The sequence below is a fragment of the Oncorhynchus keta genome, unplaced genomic scaffold, assembly GCF_023373465.1.
Source record: "Oncorhynchus keta strain PuntledgeMale-10-30-2019 unplaced genomic scaffold, Oket_V2 Un_contig_20057_pilon_pilon, whole genome shotgun sequence".
In the NCBI taxonomy this organism is placed as follows: Eukaryota; Metazoa; Chordata; class Actinopteri; order Salmoniformes; family Salmonidae; genus Oncorhynchus; species Oncorhynchus keta.
The window spans coordinates 32,044-51,233 of record NW_026281800.1 but is presented as its reverse complement, the minus strand read 5'-3'; the positions used below and the strand labels follow the sequence as shown (position 1 = coordinate 51,233).

The 19,190-nt window shown below is 42.7% G+C and overlaps 1 protein-coding gene across 1 annotated transcript in view; it reads left to right on the top strand.

Moving 5' to 3' along the window:
- Positions 1-19,190, top strand: part of LOC118387814 (AF4/FMR2 family member 1-like) — a 41,140-nt gene continuing 21,950 nt past the window's right edge. Inside the window, exons 1-3 of the mRNA XM_052504645.1 lie at positions 1-199; positions 6,148-6,265; positions 9,512-10,369. Coding sequence (XP_052360605.1) covers positions 183-199; positions 6,148-6,265; positions 9,512-10,369 — 993 coding nt within the window. The 5' untranslated portion in view covers positions 1-182. The remainder of the gene's footprint in view (positions 200-6,147; positions 6,266-9,511; positions 10,370-19,190) is intronic.

Here is a 19,190-nt window from a genome sequence, read left to right as displayed (position 1 = left end):
TCCGTGACCCGGAAGTGCATAGTTATTCTTGCTTGCTTCACAACGGTCGCTGTTATTGACAGTTATTTAAAGAATACGATGGTATTTGACTGGTAAATAATGTAATCAAGAGGAGGTTATCCAATCACGGATTGTCAATAACACATGGCAAGCAACTTGAAATTTTGTTTTTGACGCGCACCATGGCAGCTCGCTCAAGGTAAGAGGACAATGATAATGTTAGCTAGTCTACGAACTAGCTAGGTCAATCAATTTACACAGCATAGTGAGCAAACTAAGAGCAGCTAGTCTAAAAGTTTAATTTTGGCATGTTACTTTGATATATACGTTTGAATGTAGCTAGAGAGGCTTGTTGTAAAAGTTATCAGTTAAACGTAATAAAACTGCGTTTACCATACCGTTTTTGCTGGAATCACTGCTCACCACAACTGTGCAGTGTGATTTAGTTAGCAAGCTTGTGCCACTTCTAACCAGCTGATCGACGAGATCTCTCTCTGTGTGTGTGTGTTTATATAACTAACGTTAGGTAACTATAAGGCTGTGGGCTAACTTCAAAACATGCCATCGTATTTCAATTAACAGTGTAGTTTGCTAACAACTATTTTGGATAGCACGGTTTATTTAGTAAAATAACTGCCCATTAACGTTAGCTAGCTACGTTATGTAATTTTAAACGCGCTAACTGTTTAACATGAATGTAGTTGCTCGTTAGGCAATTAGTTAGACAGTTAGCTCACACTTGTAAGTGTCAGATGGAAATAATTGCTTAGATAAATCGATGCCTAGCTAATCTTTACTGTATCTAGCAGTTAGCATGCTGTAATAGCTAACTGCTTCAGCTAGCTGTTGTGGATTAACCTTATATTAGCTAATAGCTAGGTACCGTTAACCGTAGTTCAACGTTTTACAGAAGAACTAGTGTAGCTACATTCAATCAATCCGTGTTGGCATTCAATCTAATTTGCTAACCAGGAGATCGAATATGGCAACTAGTTAGCTACGCCTCCTGCGCATGAACAGCCTTTTACAGTGGTGTCAATTGAGACCGTTTTCCCAACCTGTTTGTTTTCCAATAAAGCCCCAAACTCGGGGAAAGGAAGGAATGCAAGTTAACATTGTGCCCGTTAATTATACGTTTCTAGCAATCTTTGAAGATAATCAGAAACTTTGCATATCAGGTTTGAGACTAATAACAAGCGAGGCTCTGTCACTCGGTGTCACAACACTGACCTCAAAACAGGAGTTAATAATAATAATAATAATATTCACAGAAGTACATCCCTGTTTGGGTATATGAAAGTTAAATTGGTCTACTGCTTTGGTATGGCATTAGACCTGTCTTCTGGAAGAAACTATTGTAGCCAGCTGATGTCTGCTCATGAAACTAAACCTAAAGGTGTGTAGCCCAGGATAACTAGCCTACTAGCTTGGGCTGTGACATATCAGTATCAATGTTTTTCCATGGCAAAAACGAAAACATGAAGCAGGAAAGTCCTCATGTATGTACAATATTGTGTGAAATAAATTAATGTGACTCTGGATGACATGTTTGTTTCCAACATTAGGACTGTTTTTCTAAAAACGTTAAATCAGATTCATGTTTTGTTTCCTTACCACAATACTGAGAAGTATGGCAAAAATTGGTATTGCATCTCTCCTTACAAGCACGATTCAATACGCATCTAGATAAATGGGCTCTGACACGATGCTGGAAAGATACACTTTTTTTATATTGATAATGATTCAGTCCGATTTGATTAGTCAGGAGCTGAGCTGGATGTGTGTGTGTGTGAGAGAGCTGAGCCATCGGGCAGGCTAAGCCACTACCACTATTAGATTAGGGGGGCAATTTATGTTTTTGGCCCCCCCACTTTTTATCTGAAATCCTCATCACCCACTGAATAACTTGTCATATAGCAGATACCTATTTTTTGCTCGTCATATGCCAATATTTATCTTTAGAAATGAGCTATGACATAGCCAATTAATACAGTTTTGTATTTCACTTCCATTGTGTTTACCATCAGTGCCTGAATATATTTTCACCACCCCCAATCTATATCAGTCAGTGAGTTCTGAGTAGCCTAATGATACAGGGTAACCCACATGTTGACCTTTCTCCATTGCAGGGGAAGGAGTCTGTGTCCCTGCTCCACTCATCTCACAGCCCTTCTCTTTAGTGGAGGCTGGTATGCTGCTGTTATAGAAAGCCTTGTGCCTCCTATGAAGCTAAAAGCCTGCCATCATTCCACTAGTGGTTTGAAGGAAATTCTGTGCAGACGCTTGCCAAAGTTCTGCCTGTAGGCCTAAGCTAGTATGCAGTTTGCATTGTACTGATGTCATGCAGACATTGGTATTGTGCAATGCTGGGCTATAGGCCTACATTTTTTGTACCTTTAGGCTTATTCTTGCATCCCTTCTGAAAAGCCAGGAACTACACATAATCTCTATAGCCATCCATCTATGGGTTGGATGGCTGTAGAACTAGTCCTAGCTCTCAGGAATGACCCAGCTTGTCCTCTGCCTGGTGTTTTCATGTGCCTTCCTCGTTTATGACAGGGAGCAGAGATGTAAGTTAAGATGGGGTGAAGAGGGTAATAATTAGTACTACTCCATATTTTCAACCACAGTGGTGGCTGCATCATGTTATGGGTATGCTTGTAATATTTAATGATTGGGGAGTTTTCAGGATAAAACATGTACGTAATGGAGCCAAGAACTGCTTTCCACCAGACAGTGGGAGATGAATTCACCTTTCAGCAGGACAATAGCCTAAAACACAAGGCCAAATCTACACTGGAGTTGCTTACCAAGAAGACAGTGAATGTTCCTGAGTGTCCGAGTTACAGTTTTGACTAAAATCTGCTAAAACAAATCTATGGCAAGAATTATAATAAAATTTAAAAAAAAATCCTGGGCAAATGTTGCACTATCCAGATGTAGAAAGCTCTTAGAGACTTACCTAGAAAGGCTCACGGCTTTAATTGCTCCCAAAGTATTTACGCAGGGATGTGAATACTTATGTATACTGTGAATACTTATGTAAATTAGATATTTTTGTATTTACAAAACATTTGAAAACAAAAAAATCAACATGTTTTCACTGTCATTATGGGTGAACAAAATAATATACACTGCTCAAAAAAATAAAGGGGACACTAAAATAACATGTGTGCTCAGTGTGAACCTGCTTTCATCTGTGAAGAGCACAGGGCGCCAGTGGTGAATTTGCCAATCTTTGTGTTCTCTGGCAAATGCCAAACGTCCTGCACGGTGATGGGCTGTAAGCACAACATTTACATTACATTTACATTTAAGTCATTTAGCAGACGCTCTTATCCAGAGCGACTTACAAATTGGTGCATTCACCTTATGACATCCAGTGGAACAGCCACTTTACAATAGTGCATCTAAATCTTTTAAGGGGGGGGGGATTACTTTATCCTATCCTAGGTATTCCTTAAAGAGGTGGGGTTTCAGGTGTCTCCGGAAGGTGGTGATTGACTCTGCTGTCCTGGCGTCGTGAGGGAGTGTGTTCCACCATTGGGGAGCCAGAGCAGCGAACAGTTTTGACTGGGCTGAGCGGGAACTGTACTTCCTCAGTGGTAGGGAGGCGAAACCCCCACCTGTGGACGTCGGGCCCTCATACCACCCTCATGGAGTCTGTTTCTGACCGTTTGAACATGCACATTTGTGGCCTGCTGGAGGTCAACAACCCTACAGCTCTCATTGATGTTCTATCCTGGATGAGCTGCACTACCTGAGCCACTTGTGTGGGTTGGAGACTCCGTCTCATGCTACCACTAGAGTGAAAGCACCGCCAGCATTCAAAAGTGACCAAAACATCAGCCAGAAAGCATAGGAACTGAGAAGTGGTCTGTGGTCACCACCTGCAGAACCACTCCTTTATTGGGGGTGTCTTGCTAATTGCCTATAATTTCCACCTGTTGTCTATTCCATTTGCACAACAGCATGTGAAATGTATTGTCAATCAGTGTTACTTCCTAAGTGGACAGTTTTGATTTCACAGAAGTGTGATTGACCTGGAGTTACATTGTGTTGTTTAAGTGTTCCCTTTATCTATTTGAGCAGTGTATTATTATGACCTGCTAGATATACTGCCTATTTTATATTACAACAGACCAGCTGTATCTACTGTCTCCATTTCACTTTGGCCATTGTTGTGTGGGCCTGCCTTCCCCTCAACAGCCTCAAATAGGCTATTTCATGTGGGTTGGGGTGGGGCGGCAGACACACGCATCTCACATTTCATGACATTTCATGTTTATATAATGCTTCTAAAATAAAATAAAAATCACATATTTTATATTATTAATTTCAAACAAGGGCATTAGCATGTTAAGAACTTACCAGTCCAAAACGATGTCCTCTCCCATTCAAAACATATTCCTCCATAATCGCTAAATGAATCGTCCTACAACAATCTCTGTCTCACTTTCCCAATCAATTTATTCAAAAATTGTGTGTACATCTGTATATCTAGACCTAGATTTAGCTTTCCCTGACTTAGTCGCCATAAAGATTGATATATATAAACAGCTGAATATGCAAAACAACGCTGTGCGTAATTTGTGTTTCTCCTTCCGGTATGAAACTTCAATAGCGAATTACTCTCTTTACGCCGACGCTTACTACATGGGTTGGTCTTGCAACACATAAACATGACCTATTGCCGTTTACCTCAGCTCATTGGCTATCTACCCAGCTAGATTTCAAGACGATCAGTGGTCATTGGCTTAAAATACAGTCAAACAATGAAACAGCAGGCAAATCATTGGTGTCATGACTTGTTGTCTTCAAATAGGTTTCTTTCAGTTAATACGTCCCATGAAATGACCCATCAGGTTTGATTGTGTTACAAACAAACCAGTTGATTCCAGTGAAACCAAACATGACTGGAAAAGTCACGTTCTGTCTGGGTTATTTACCTGGAATGTGTCGTCTCAAATGGAATGAGACTAATTCCTGACACAAGCGGTTCACAAAATGTTTTGTGTTAGGCTATAAAAACGGATTTGATCAAACAAAACATCATTCATTGTGTAACAATGAGAATTGCAAACAGATGAAGATCGTCAAAGGTAAACAATTTATTTTAATGCAGTTTGTGATTATGTTACGCCTGTGCTGGTTAAACATTTTTTATTTTTATGGGGCTCTATGCTCAGATAATCCCATCGTATTCTTTCGCAGTAAATCCTTTTTTAAATCTGACAACGCAGTTGTATTAGCAAAATTCTAGGCTTTCGATAAGTGAGACACTTGTATTTTCATGAATGTTTAATATGACTATTTATGTAATCTCCAAAATGTCTCATCCGGAAAAACACAGGTTCCAACTTGCGCAAAGTGACTACAAAACATTTCAAATAAATTGAATGCATGCATGGGGATTTTTTTGTGGTCGATGCAGTCACACCTAATAAAGTCATGAATAGTGGGAGCAACAGAGTGGTTGGTGCAACAACCTTCAATTGAAGCAGTGGGAAACAAACCAAAGTGGCCACATGTCTCACGAAAACGAATCAAAAATGCGATCACGGTTATTTTAAGGGAGCAGAAGAATGATTTTCGGTTAAACTCTGAGCTGGATTTGCCATTCTTTGCAATTAGTTTGTTTGTTTTCCCTCGTTAGCCTTTTAGCTAACATCGTCTGTGTGATTTCGCTGTTCATTTTGTTAGTATTGTTGTAATAGAAGCCAAATAACTTTTTTGCCGACGTGAACATCTGGATACCGCCCAAGCCTAAGTGGTTTACACTTAAAATCATATTTCAGCCCTATCTTATCGCTCCCCCAAATGTGATGGCAACCCCATAGAACTGTGTTTGTATATAATTACACCTGTTTCCAATATAAGCACACATCCCCCATTACACCTGTCTCCAGATATGATGGCAACACATACCCACATTACACCCATCTCCAGTTATGATGGGCACACATGATGACATCCCCCTGGACAGTACTACGCCTAGCTTGACTAGGTGTGTACTCAGACTTCTGTGTAAATCATATTGATGTCTACAGAAATTCAGACTTGCGCACAAATTTCAAGTTATGATTTGGCCAATGAGTAAACAGTGGCGTCAATTTTTATGTCCTGTGTCTGTCTGATTCACTGCAGCCACAATGAAGAGCGGAATCTCCTTCGCATCCGAGAGTGGGAGAGGCGGAACCAGGAAGCCCTCCAGGAGAAGGAGTTCTACCAGGAGAACGTTCCCCTTTTTGGGGAACCCTACAAGGCGAGTTTGGTTCCTGTTTACCTCTAGGCCTATGTCCTCCTTCAGTTCTAATAACCATGTAGAACTGTGTACTATTTGCGTTGCTGTTTGCTCCTAAGAGAGGTATTGTTAACTCGATTCCAACCTTTTTATTAGAAACTCTTCAGAGCTTCTTGATGTATTTATGATTTGCTCAGGAAGTGGTCACCTGTGTGCATACCCTTCTGTAATCCCAATGTGGTCGATGTCTAGTAGTAACTGAAGCCAGCTCCAGGCTCACGGCAGTTCTCGCCTTTCTCCTTTATTAGGAGGGTTGTGTGATATCTGGGGAGACCTCTTCTATGATACTCCAAATATTGCGATACCCCATATAACTGGTTTGCGCAGTTAATTAATAAATCATTCCAGACTGCCATTGTCTAATACCCATGTCTGGGATCTGTTTGTAAGTGTTTGATGCATGTCTGGTAGCTATAACAAAGTTAATTCCAGATGTTTTTCCTTATCACAAGCACTTGCATTCTAATGAGTCCTGTGTGGCTTGTGAGTTTCGTAGAGCAAAAACGTCAACACGTGCGTGTTCATGAGCGTCTAAGCTTTCCAAGATAGGTCATAATTGAACTGTAGTTCAGACATTAGAGACGTTTTATTGAACAACTCTAGAGCTCCGGTCTACTGCACAGGCTTGCTGCTATGGGCGGCTCCAGAATAAATAGATCCATCAAATAACATGTCCAGGAAGTTTTCAGCTGAAACGCGTGACTCGGGTGTTAAGAACCATTGAAACCACGGTGCATTCTTATTGGGTCTGATGGAGTTGTCTTACAGCATGGACATGGAATAAACTCGGTGGTTTATAGTTTGCTCCTACAGACATTGAGTCGCGTTGCCGTGGCTTGTTATATAACGCAGGCAGACTGTCATCGAGGCATTCAATTACTGTTCCATTGAACACTAGTATGGGCTAAACAAGTGACTTAAACAACGTGGGTGTGGTATGATATGATCGTCAGTGCCAGGGGTGCCAGTTCCACTATCTCAGAGATGGCCTGCCTTCTGCACTTTTCACGCCTGAAAGTTTATAGGGTTTACCGAGAACGGTGCGACAAACACAAACATCAGCGGCAGTCCTATAGGCGAAAACAGCTTGTTGATGAGAGGTCGAAGGAGAATGGCAGGAATCATGCAAGCTAACAGGCTGGCCACAAATGGGCAAATAACAGTGGTGTGCAGTATGGCATCTCGGAACGCACAACTCATCGGTTCTTGTCACAGCTGGGCTAATGCAGCAGACCCCCCACACCGGGTTCCACTCCTATCAGCTGAAAATAGGGTTGGGCGGTATCCAGAGTGTCATAATGTTTCTATACTATACTGGGGTATACAGTATTGGCGAATGTGTACAAAGGGTGTTGGATATTTATTTGACACATCTTTGATTTCTTACACTTATAAGCAGTGGCATAGCACGCTCCGCCGTGAGGCAAGTGTACGATTTGGGAGAAGGTTGGCGAATTAGGACACATCCTTCTGCCTCAACCCAACATTGCCCTTTTCTGAGGATTTTGTTTGGCATGACTAGTGAGCCCATACATGGAATCCAACCCCAGGGGGTAAGCTAGCTACTGTCACAGAGAGAACTTTGTCTAGTCTACCATTTTGTAAGGTCACATTGGTTGGTTGCCGTAAATAGTCAGCCAATATTTGATATTTTGGGCGATACATACACAGAGACTCAAAAGGCAACAGTACTTTTAGTTATAGTGGGGCAAAAAAGTATTTAGTCAGCCACCAATTGTGCAAGTTCTCCCACTTTAGATGGGAGAGCCCTGTAATTTTCATCATAGGTACACTTCAACTATGACAGACAAAATGAGAAAAAAAAGTCCAGAAAATCACATGTAGGATTATTAATGAATTTATTTGCAAATTATGGTGGAAAATAAACTTTTGTTATTGACCAAATACTTATCTCAATACTTTGTCATTGCCAAAGGGTATATAACAGAGGTCAAATGTTTTCTGTAAGTCTTCACAAGGTTTTCACACACTGTTGCTGGTATTTTGGCCCATTCCTCCATGCAGATTTCTAGAGCAGTGATGTTTTGGGGCTGTTGCTGGGCAACACGGACTTTCAACTCCCTCCAAAGATTTTCTATGGGGTAGAGATCTGGAGACTGGCTAGGCCACTCCAGGACCTTGAAATGCTTCTTACGAAGCCACTCCTTCGTTGCCCGGGCGGTGTGTTTGGGATCATTGTCATGCTGATGGACCCAGCCACGTTTCATCTTCAATGCCCTTGCTGATGGAAGGAGGTTTTCACTCAAAATCTCACGATACACGGCCCCATTCATTCTTTCCGTTACCCGGATCAGTCGCCCTGGTCCCTTTGCAGAAAAACTGCCCCAAAGCATGATGTTTCCACCCCCATGCTTCACAGTAGGTATGGTGTTCTTTGGACGCAACTCAGCATTCCAAACACAACGAGTTGAGTTTTTACCAAAAAGTTATATTTTGGTTTCATCTGACCATAGGACATTCTCCCAATCTTCTTCTGGATCATCCAAATGCTCTCTAGCAAACTTGAGACAGGCCTGGACATGTACTGGCTTAAGTAGGGGGACACGTCTGGCACTGCAGGATTTGATTAGTGTGTTACTAATGGTAGGCTTTGTTACTTCGGTCCCAGCTCTCTGCAGGTCATTCTCTAGGTCCCCCCGTGCAGATTCAGTCTTCCCAGCCTGGTGCAGGTCTACAATTTTGTTTCTGGTGTCCTTTGACAGCTCTTTGGTCTTGGTCATAGTGGAGTTTGGAGTGTGAATGTTTGAGGTTGTGGACAAGTGTCTTTTATACTGATAACAAGTTCAAATGGGTACCATTAATACAGGTAACGAGTGGAGGACAGAGGAGCCTCTTAAAGAAGAAGTTACAGGTCTGTGAGAGCCAGAAATCTGTTTATATCAGGACCTCACCTAAACTGACGTGGTTGTTTTATTTGTGAACTACAATATCACCCTCACTGCATGTTGCTCTCGGTTTAGTTAAAAGGTAGGCCTGGACTAGCGATTCTAAGTACGCGTTAGCAGTTTAGGGTCGACTTCTATAACAAGAAAGAGCACGTAACAAGATGCTATTGTTATTCTCGTCTTACTCTCTATCATTCATTTTCAAGGCTAACAACAACCATTGCAGATCTGATAAGAACCCTGTTATAATCAATTGTCCCAACATTGTCTGCAGAACCTAAACTTTCATTTTCTGTTTCAGACAAACAAAGGAGATGAGCTTTCCAGCCGTATACAGAGGATGCTGGGTAGTTATGAAGATGTGAAAATCTCCAACTCTCATCTGTGTTTGGACAGTAGCTTCTCTAATGACCCCCCATCTCACGTCACCACAACATATAGGCGGCCATCTCACAGCCGAGACAGAGTGAAGCCTGCATTCCAGCACACTCCTCTGTACGGGGCAGGCCAGAATGGTAGTGGTGGTCCCTCCATTAGCAGGCAAACTTCTCAGCCTCTGAAGAGGCTCCCTGTTCCCTCCTCCCACACCCAGTCCTCACTGGGTCTCAGTCAAGGCCAGGCCAGCCCTGATCCCCTCCAGGGGAAAGCTGAACCCTGGCCAGACCTGAGGGAGTGTGCCAGTCTTACTCCGGTCCTCTCCACCCTGTCCCCCCCAGCTGAGCCCCTATCCCCCCTACATTCCAGTGACCCCAGTGACTCTGAGCCCCAGGACACCCCTGACAGGCACCAAGGATCCCCCCTGCACACCGAGAGGCACCCGGCCTCCCTCCTGCACCCCGACTCCCCTGTCCCAATGGAGGGGTCCCCTCTGGATGACCCCCAGAGAGATATTCCACTTCTGGCCATCGAGGGAGCAACAACCCTGCCCTCTCAGACATTCCCTCTACCACTGGCCTCTAAACCAAATCTGGTCATGCCCCAGAAGCCCACAGCCTACGTCCGGCCCATGGACGGCCAGGACCAGGTGACCAGCGAGTCTCCGGACCTCAAGCCCTCTCCTGAAGGCTTCCATGGACAGTCTTATCATGAACCCTTACCAGACTTGAAAAGCACCAAGCCCAGCCTTTCCAAACTGAAGATTCCATCACAGTCTATAGAGGTAAGCAGCGCACTGTTTTGTTTTTAACCATGGTTGTGTGTGTGGGTCCTTATTTTGAATAGCCTATACCCCTCAAACTCAATTCTGAACCGCGAAGCCAGTTAAAGTGCATTTTTAAAATGTATTGTTCCCCTCTAATCAGAGACTGATTTAGATCTGGGACTCCAGGTGTGCGCAATTAGTTATCAGGTAAAACACAAAACTAGCAGGCTCCAGACCCCATAGGGTAAGAGTTGAGTACACATGGCCTAAACTGTGAGAAATATCAGTTTATACCACACACACTGGACTTTAGATTCAAATAAGTTGGCACACTTTAGATACAATCGCAAAAAAAAATAAACATCAATGCAACAAACCTTGAACATACCATCAAATTGAACATGAACCAGTTCTAAATCAGTACCATTTCTTAGTTGCTGGTTAATACCGTAATTGCTGGACTATAAGCCGTTACTTTTTTCCCACGCTTTGAACCTCGCGGTTTATACAATGACGCGGCTAATTTATGGATTTTTCCGGCTTTCACAAGATTTTGCCGCCAAAGAACTGAGCACCGTCACATAATGTGACGTAAATAGAGCACGCTCAAACTTCCCATCATTCTGATTACGGTAGTCATTTTGTCACCCTCATCATGGCAAAGACGCGGAGAAATGCATATGATGCAGCTTTCAAGTTGAAGACGATCGATCTGGCTGTTGGAAAAGGGAATAGAGCTGTTGCACGGGAGCTTGGCCTTAATGAGTCAATGATAAGACGTTGGAAACAGCAGCATGAGGAACTGACTCAGTGCAAAAAGACGACAAAAGCTTTCAGAGGGAAGAAAAGCAGATGGCCCGAACTAGAAAATGAGCTTGAAGACTGGGTCAACACACAGAGAGCAGACGGCCGAGGTGTTTCAACTGTGCAGATCCGACTGAAAGCCAAAACAATCGCCACCGCAATGAAGTTTGAGGATTTTAGAGGTGGACCATCATGGTGTCTTAAGATTTATGAGACGTAAGGGCCTGTCCATCAGGGTACGGACGAGTCTGTCAGCAGCTCCCTCCCGACTACGAGGAAAAAGTTTCAAACTTCCGCAAATTCACTGATGCAAAGATAGAGGAGCATTCCAACGGCCCGCACGACATCATAAATATGGATGAGGTTCCTCTGACGTTTGACCTGCCTCTCACTCGGACTGTCAACAGGAAAGGCGAATCATCCGTCACGCTGAAAACAACTGGGCATTAAAAAACACTTCACCTGTGTTCTGAGCTGCACCGCATCGGAAGAAAAGCTTCCACCGATGTTGATTTTTAAACGCATGACGATGCCAAAAGAAATTCCCGAGAGGAATTGTTATGAAAGTCAACAAGAAAGGATTGATGATGGAAGGCCTAATGCATGAATGGCATACGGAGTGTTACGGCAAGCGACCGGGAGGATTCTCATGTTGGACAGCATGAGGGCCCACATAACAGATTCTATGAAAGAAGCCATCAAGAGGACAAACTCAATTCCAGCTGTGATTCCTGGGGGCACAACAAAGTATTTGCAGCCACTCGACATCAGTGTAAATCGTGTATTTAAGGTGGCGCTCCGTGTTCAGTGGGAGGCTTGGATGACAAGTGGGGAGAAATCCTTCACTAAAACGGGCCGCATGCGAAGAGCCACTTATGGTCAAGTCTGCCAGTGGGTCCTGACAGCGTGGAGCATTGTCAAAAAATCCACTATCATCAACGGGTTTCGAAAGGCTGGACTGCTGCGTGTTGTTGAGGGCAGCTCAGCGGGGTATTTGCCTCCGGATGAAAGTGACGAGAGCGACAATGAAAACGATCCAACATCGGATGAAGCAATTCTGAGGCTATTCAACTCCGACACCGAAGGAGATGACTTCAGTGGTTTCAGTGCACAGGAGGAGGAAGATGGTGACCAATGACTTTACTGGTAGGCTGCTTTTTAAATTTTTGTTACAAGTCGTGTTTCGTTTAAAGGCTGTGTAAAGTTAATTTGTTTCAATGTACCGGTAGGCACCTGCGGCCTATAGACATGTGCGGCGTATTTATGTACAAAATACATATATATATATTTTTTAAATCAGTTGGTGTGGTTTATATTCAGGTGCGCTTAATAGTCCAGCAATTACGGTGTATATAACTTTTGGCTGCCTTGTTTTGATCTGGAAAGTATCACTGTGACGTTCGCGACTTAAATATTTGGCAAACTCCAGACATCTTAAAACTATAGACTGATTTTTGGATAAAGTTGGCAGCTGTCTGTGGTTTTAAAATCTCTTGCCGACTATCCTAAATCTGTCTTGCCTACTACTTACCCTGTCCTCTTATCTGATTATCAGCTGTTGTCAAACATGGGTCTGTAAAGATGCTTATCTTCCTCAATGTTCATCAAATTCTACTAAATGAAAAGCCTAGATGACATCCTGGTATTTTAAAGTGTACTACATTTTTAAGAAATCCACATACCTAATCAGCCTATTTTGAATGTAAGTCTGGGTATTCACACATGCCCAATGCGTTCAGCTAAAGATTGCATGTAGGTTATTAACACAAACCCAGTGGAAGTCAAGCAGAACAACCCATTGTCGTCAATCCATTTGCATGCTCTAGTATAGTCCTATTCTCTCTGGGTGAATATTTCCATAATTGGCTTTGATGGGACTTGGAGAAGAGACCTCATCCTGCCTGTGTACCTGTGGGAGGACGCCAACAGGAAAATAATCTGTCCTGTAACGTCAGTTAATGCACATCTGTTTTCTGTAATTATGGTTGTTAGAATAGTCTCAAATGATAATTACTGTTGACTGAGACAGACGGGTGACAATTTCTCTATGGGTGAATGTTTACATAATTAACCTGGTTAGTTATTCTCTATGCTAATAGGGTACTGTGTTTTTGTAGGCCGAACCAAAGTAATCCAATGCATTTATTTCGACATTCATTTATTTGCCAGGATTGTTACACTTTCAAGCACCTCAAGTCCCTCAACATACTTGCAGATCAGAATATATTATATTTCCCTTAAAGAGGGCGAGAGTTGAGGCGCAACCAGCATTTTTTGAATCATAATTGAAAAGGTGAAACACTCGCTTTCTGTTAAATTATTATTTTATTTAAACGACTATTACAAGCTTGATGTTTTGGACCTTCATCAGGACCCTCTGGTTGTTTTCGCACTAAGAGCTTAAACTTTCCCCACTGCCCCATCCAGAGAGAAGAGGACAGAAAGCTTCTGAGAGCAGACAGTTAGCTCATAGTTGTATTAACCATGCCTCTGCAATGCCTCAGCAAGGCTGTCCACAATTAAAAAAAATATTAAAAAGCCTCTATGAGGAATGTGGCCTATCCCCTGCCCTCACCCTCCCTCCCCACAGCCCAGGCTGCACCTGCAGCGGCCCTGCCCTGCTCTGCTCATTGTTGGAGTTCCTGCTGTCCCTTGCACATGTGGACATAAACCCAGCAGTGCTGAATAGGCAGGCTGGTGTTTTCACCCACCGCCGGGGCTAATCCAGCACAGGATAGCTGTGCAGTGACTCATAACCCCTTCCCCCCTCAACAAACTGAAGGGTCCACATAGAAATGCCACAAATAGAGCTGACATGTCAGAGAGGTACATCTGAACTTCTAGATAATATCTGAACTTCCCACAACATTCTGTCCTGCTGAACATGAAGTGGAGTGGAACGACGATCATGAAGTGGAACGACATTTATTGGATATTTCAAACTTTTTTAACAAATCAAAAGCTGAAAAATTGGGCGTGCAAAATTATTCAGCCCCTTTACTTTCAGTGCAGCAAACTCTCTCCAGAAGTTCAGTGAGGATCTCTGAATGATCCAATGTTGACCTAAATGACTAATGATGATAAATACAATCCACCTGTGTGTAATCAAGTCTCCGTATAAATGCACCTGCACTGTGATAGTCTCAGAGGTCTGTTAAAAGCGCAGAGAGCATCATGAAGAACAAGGAACACACCAGGCAGGTCCGAGATACTGTTGTGAAGAAGTTTAAAGCCGGATTTGGATACAAAGATTTCCCAAGCTTTAAACATCCCAAGGAGCACTGTGCAAGCGATAATATTGAAATGTAAGGAGTATCAGACCACTGCAAACATGTGGAAGAAGGTGCTCTGGTCAGATGAAATTGAACTTTTTGGCAACAATGTAAAACGTTATGTTGGGTGTAAAAGCAACAGCTCATCACCCTGAACACACCATCCCCACTGTCAAACATGGTGGTGGCAGCATCATGGTTTGGGCCTGCTTTTCAGCAGGGACAGGGAAGATGGTTAAATTTGATGGGAAGATGGATGGAGCCAAATACAGGACCATTCTGGAAGAAACCCTGATGGAGTCTGCAAAAGACCTGAGACTGGGACGGAGATTTGTCTTCCAACAAGACAATGATCCAAAACATAAAGCAAAATCTACAATGGAATGGTTCAAAAATAAACATATCCAGGTGTTAGAATGGCCAAGTCAAAGTCCAGACCTGAATCCAATCGAGAATCTGTGGAAAGAACTGAGAACTGACAAATGCTCTCCATCCAACCTCACTGAGCTCGAGCTGTTTTGCAAGGAGGAATGGGAAAAAATTTCAGTCTCTCGATGTGCAAAACTGATAGCGACATACCCCAAGCGGCTTACAGCTGTAATCGCAGCAAAAGGTGGCGCTACAAAGTATTAACTTAAGGGGGCTGAATAATTTTGCACGCCCAATTTTTCAGTTTTTGATTTTTTAAAGTGAAATATCCAATAAATGTCATTCCACTTCATGATTGTGTCCCACTTGTTGTTGATACTTCACAAAAAAAATACAGTTTTATATCTTTATGTTTGAAGCCTGAAATGTGGCAAAAGGTTGCTAAGTTCAAGGGGGCCGAATACTTTCGCAAGGCACTGTATCAAGCTTGAAGCTACCTGAGCTCTCCCTCCCTGGCTACATGAAGCATTCTGCTCTACCCTGCTGTCTCTGCTGTCCATGCCTTGCCTTGACCATACAGAACTGAAATGTTAATAATTCACAATAATCCTGTTTGCATGGGCTGCTCAGATATACCCAGGACCTTAGAGTGAAGGTACTGGGAGGAACTTTTTGGTTCAATAAGTTTCCGCATAGATCTACTAAACTACATGCATGCCTGCTAGTGAACTGTCACAATCTTCAGTATGCTCAGGAAATGTTTGCTGTTTAAATAAATTTACTTTATAATAAAGCCAGGACTAAACATAGTTATGTTTTGGTTCTGTAGCAGACATTGTGTCCATTACTTCAACTCATGGCTACTCTTTGACTAGTGGGGAAAGTCAGGAAAGTCTTTCGGGGTCAGTGACTAGCCTACAGTAAGAATGCACCGAGAAATGTTTGTGTGCCTTTGCACTTCAGCGAAATGCCCAAATGTATTCACTGTCATCAGGGCCAGCAGTCATCAGCCTGTTAACACACTAAAAGAGAAGACAATCAGTCAGTAGTAATACAACATAGTTGTGGAAGCTGTTCTGTAGGCACTGGCCAAATATAAGGTAAATGGTTTGAAATGTAATCACACCGTTGGTGTGACGGTGTGATTACATTTCAAACCAGACTCTAGACGGTTGTACAGGCAATGCTCAAAGTAGCTAGACTATCTGGCTGCTACACATAAGGAATGCAATACTGTGGTGTTATGTTGATGTTTGTTGTTATCCAGTCCAGAGGCGTATCCTACAACTCAAGCTAGATATTGCTCGTCCACCTGCTGCTAAATCCAGCAGGCTTGCAGCTGCGTTTGCATGTATTTTGGCTATTTGAGCGCCAAACTCTTCATTGAGACAATGCTGAAACATCAATCCATGGGCAGGTCCATGCTACATTTTCATTTGTGACAAAATCAGCCCAGAGTTAGCCTGCCCAGGAGCAGGTTAGTTCTGATGGATTTGTTGCCATATAAATTGACCTGACTAAAAAGTGAGCCATATTTGTATGACCAAAGTTACCTCCTTAACTTCTCAAACCTGATGCATAGGATACCCCTCTGGTTCCTGTTTGGAAATGGTCAATGCTGTTGTAGGCTACCCAAACTAAGTCACCAGCATTGGTTACTGTGTGTGGTGGAGGATTGTACATTAGTATGGGGTTTGGAAAGATTGGTGTGTTGTGTTGAGAGAGAGTTAGTGCTCTAGAGGAATGCTCTGTCACAACATGCTCATAACAAGCTCTGATCCTCCCCTTTCTGGGGTTTTTATAGATTTTAACTGCTCTGTCTGTGCTGTGGTGGAGTTTTATTTTATGCATGGTTAAAGCTACAATCCAGACCATTCAGATCTGCAAACATTGAATGTTTAGCCCAAGGGATATGGGGAAAGGAGCAAATTGGATCTGGCTGATACTCTACCAAAGGCTGCTACATACACACTCGTTGGGCCACCACACTCTTTCTCTTCACCTAGCCTCAGGTAGTGTTGTCCTGTCTCAGAGCAGAAGCAGCCATTGAGTCCACACAGTTCTCCTTTTAGCCTTCTGTGTGTCACCCTGCTTATAAAGAGTCAGGGTCTAAATTAGACTAATGACCTAGTCAGCACTGGTTGATTAAGTAATAAGTGGCGCTCCTCTCCTAGCTGTGATTGGTGCATTGTAGCATTACAGAATTGTATTGTTCCTAGCAGAGAAACGGAGAGAAAAGCCATACCCTCCTCCCGCCCAATGCCACCCCACACCTCCACTCTTAGTGCTGTGTGTGTGCGTGCGTACACACGCGTATGTATGGCAGCCAGGCAGGCAGCTATAGTGACCACTGCTGCCTCAGAGCCCACTCAGTCAACACTCCACTCAGTCCTCCCTACAGCAGCAAAATACATTAGCTTTGTCACCAGCTTACATAACTACTGCTGTGAACTGAGGATGACTTCAAAGTCCTTATCTGAAACACAGAACCCTGAGGGGAAAAAAGCATTATATCACACTATTTTGCATTCTGAGGCTGTTGGAAAGAAGTAGCGTATCCAGGCAGTTTATAAACAGTTTTATTTTGGAGTACTTTAGTTGTTAGGCATTAACCACTACTTAGGCTATTATGGTGCAGTAGTCTGAGGTGAGAGAGAGAAGGGGAAAGGAGAAGTCTTGTTTGCCAGTTCTGCTGTTCTAGGTTGGGACTAGGGTTGTGTCCCAAATTGCTCCCCGCCCCACTACTTTTGACCTGCGGGCCATAAGGCCCTGGTTAAACAAAAAAATGCCTGGTCGACAAATTTGGGGTATTTTATTAGGATCTCCATTAGCTGTTGCAAAAGCAGCAGCTACTCTTCCTAAGGTCCACACTAAACATGAAACATGACGTAATACAGAACATTAATAGACAAAGGCCGAACTAAATACAATTTTTTTAAAGGCACACGCAGCCTAGATATCAATACATATACACAAACTATATAGGTCAAATTGCTTCAACTGTTTTTTTTTTTTATCCCAACCAGGTTTGCTGTTTTATTTGAGCAATATGAGATGGAATGGCATTCCATGCACTAATGGCCCTATATAATACGGTATGTGGAGGCAGTTTAATTAAAAGTACTGCCGCAATTGACTAACTTATGTGTAAAGGGGTGGAGGGCACAACCAATGCATGGGGGGTTTATATACACTGTAAAGAATTATAAAGTGCTGGTCCCATACTTCATGAGCTGAAATGAAAGATGCCAGAAATGTTGCATAAGCACAACATTTTTATTTCTCTCAAATGTTGTGTACAAATTGGTTTATATCCGTTAGTGAGCATTTTTGCCTTTTTGTCAAGATAATCCATCCACGAGACAGGTGTGGCATATCAAGAAGCTCATTAAACAGCATGATCCTTACACAGGTGCACCTTGTGCTGGGGATAAAATAAATGTGCAGTTGTCACACAACACAATGCTGCAAATGTTGAGGGAGCGTGCAATTAGCATGCTGACTGCAGGAATGCCCACCAGAGCTGTTAATTGATTTCTCCATAATCCGCCTCCAATGACGTTTTAGAGAATTTGTCAATACGTTTAACCAGCCTCACAATCTCCGACCACGTGTATGGTGTTGTGTGGGCGTGCGTTTTGCTGATGTCAACTTTAAAAACAGAGTGCCCGTGGTGGTGGGGTTATAGTATGGGCAGCGAACACAATTTCATTTTATTGATGGCAATTTGAATGCATAGATATCGCGACGAGAATGGCCCATTGTCGTGTCTTCATCTGCCGCCATCATCTAATGTTTCAGCATTATAAAGGATCTGTACACAATTCCTGGAAGCTGAAAATGTCCCATGTTTTGGAGGCTTTATATCGACGTGTACGACATGTGGTTCTTCCTTTAAAAGTTGCAGCGTACTGCAGCATAGCTTGCATGGTGCCGCTGAATTGTAAGGCATGTTATTTGTTAGCCACTGTTACCATTAATGCTAGTTAGTGCTAGTTTGACCACCAGAGGGCATCTTTGAGAAGCATTCAATAATTGCTGTACAATATGCATTTCATAAATATGACAAAAGTGTATAAATAAGACGTATGAAACACGTCGGTAAAACCACAATGAGGACATAATAAGTTTTCATTAGTCATTGGGTACATCGTACGAAAAACAGAGTTATCTTAAATAGGCACGTAATTCATGTTCAAATTCACATAGCCACATCATTCAACAGAAATACTCATCATAAATGTAGATTTTATTTATCTGTTATTTTACCAGGTAAATTGACTGAGAACACATTCTCATTTATAGCAACGACCTGGGGAATAGTTACAAGGGAGAGGAGGGGGATTAATGAGCCAATCGTTAACTGGGGGTTATTAGGTGACCGTGATGGTTTG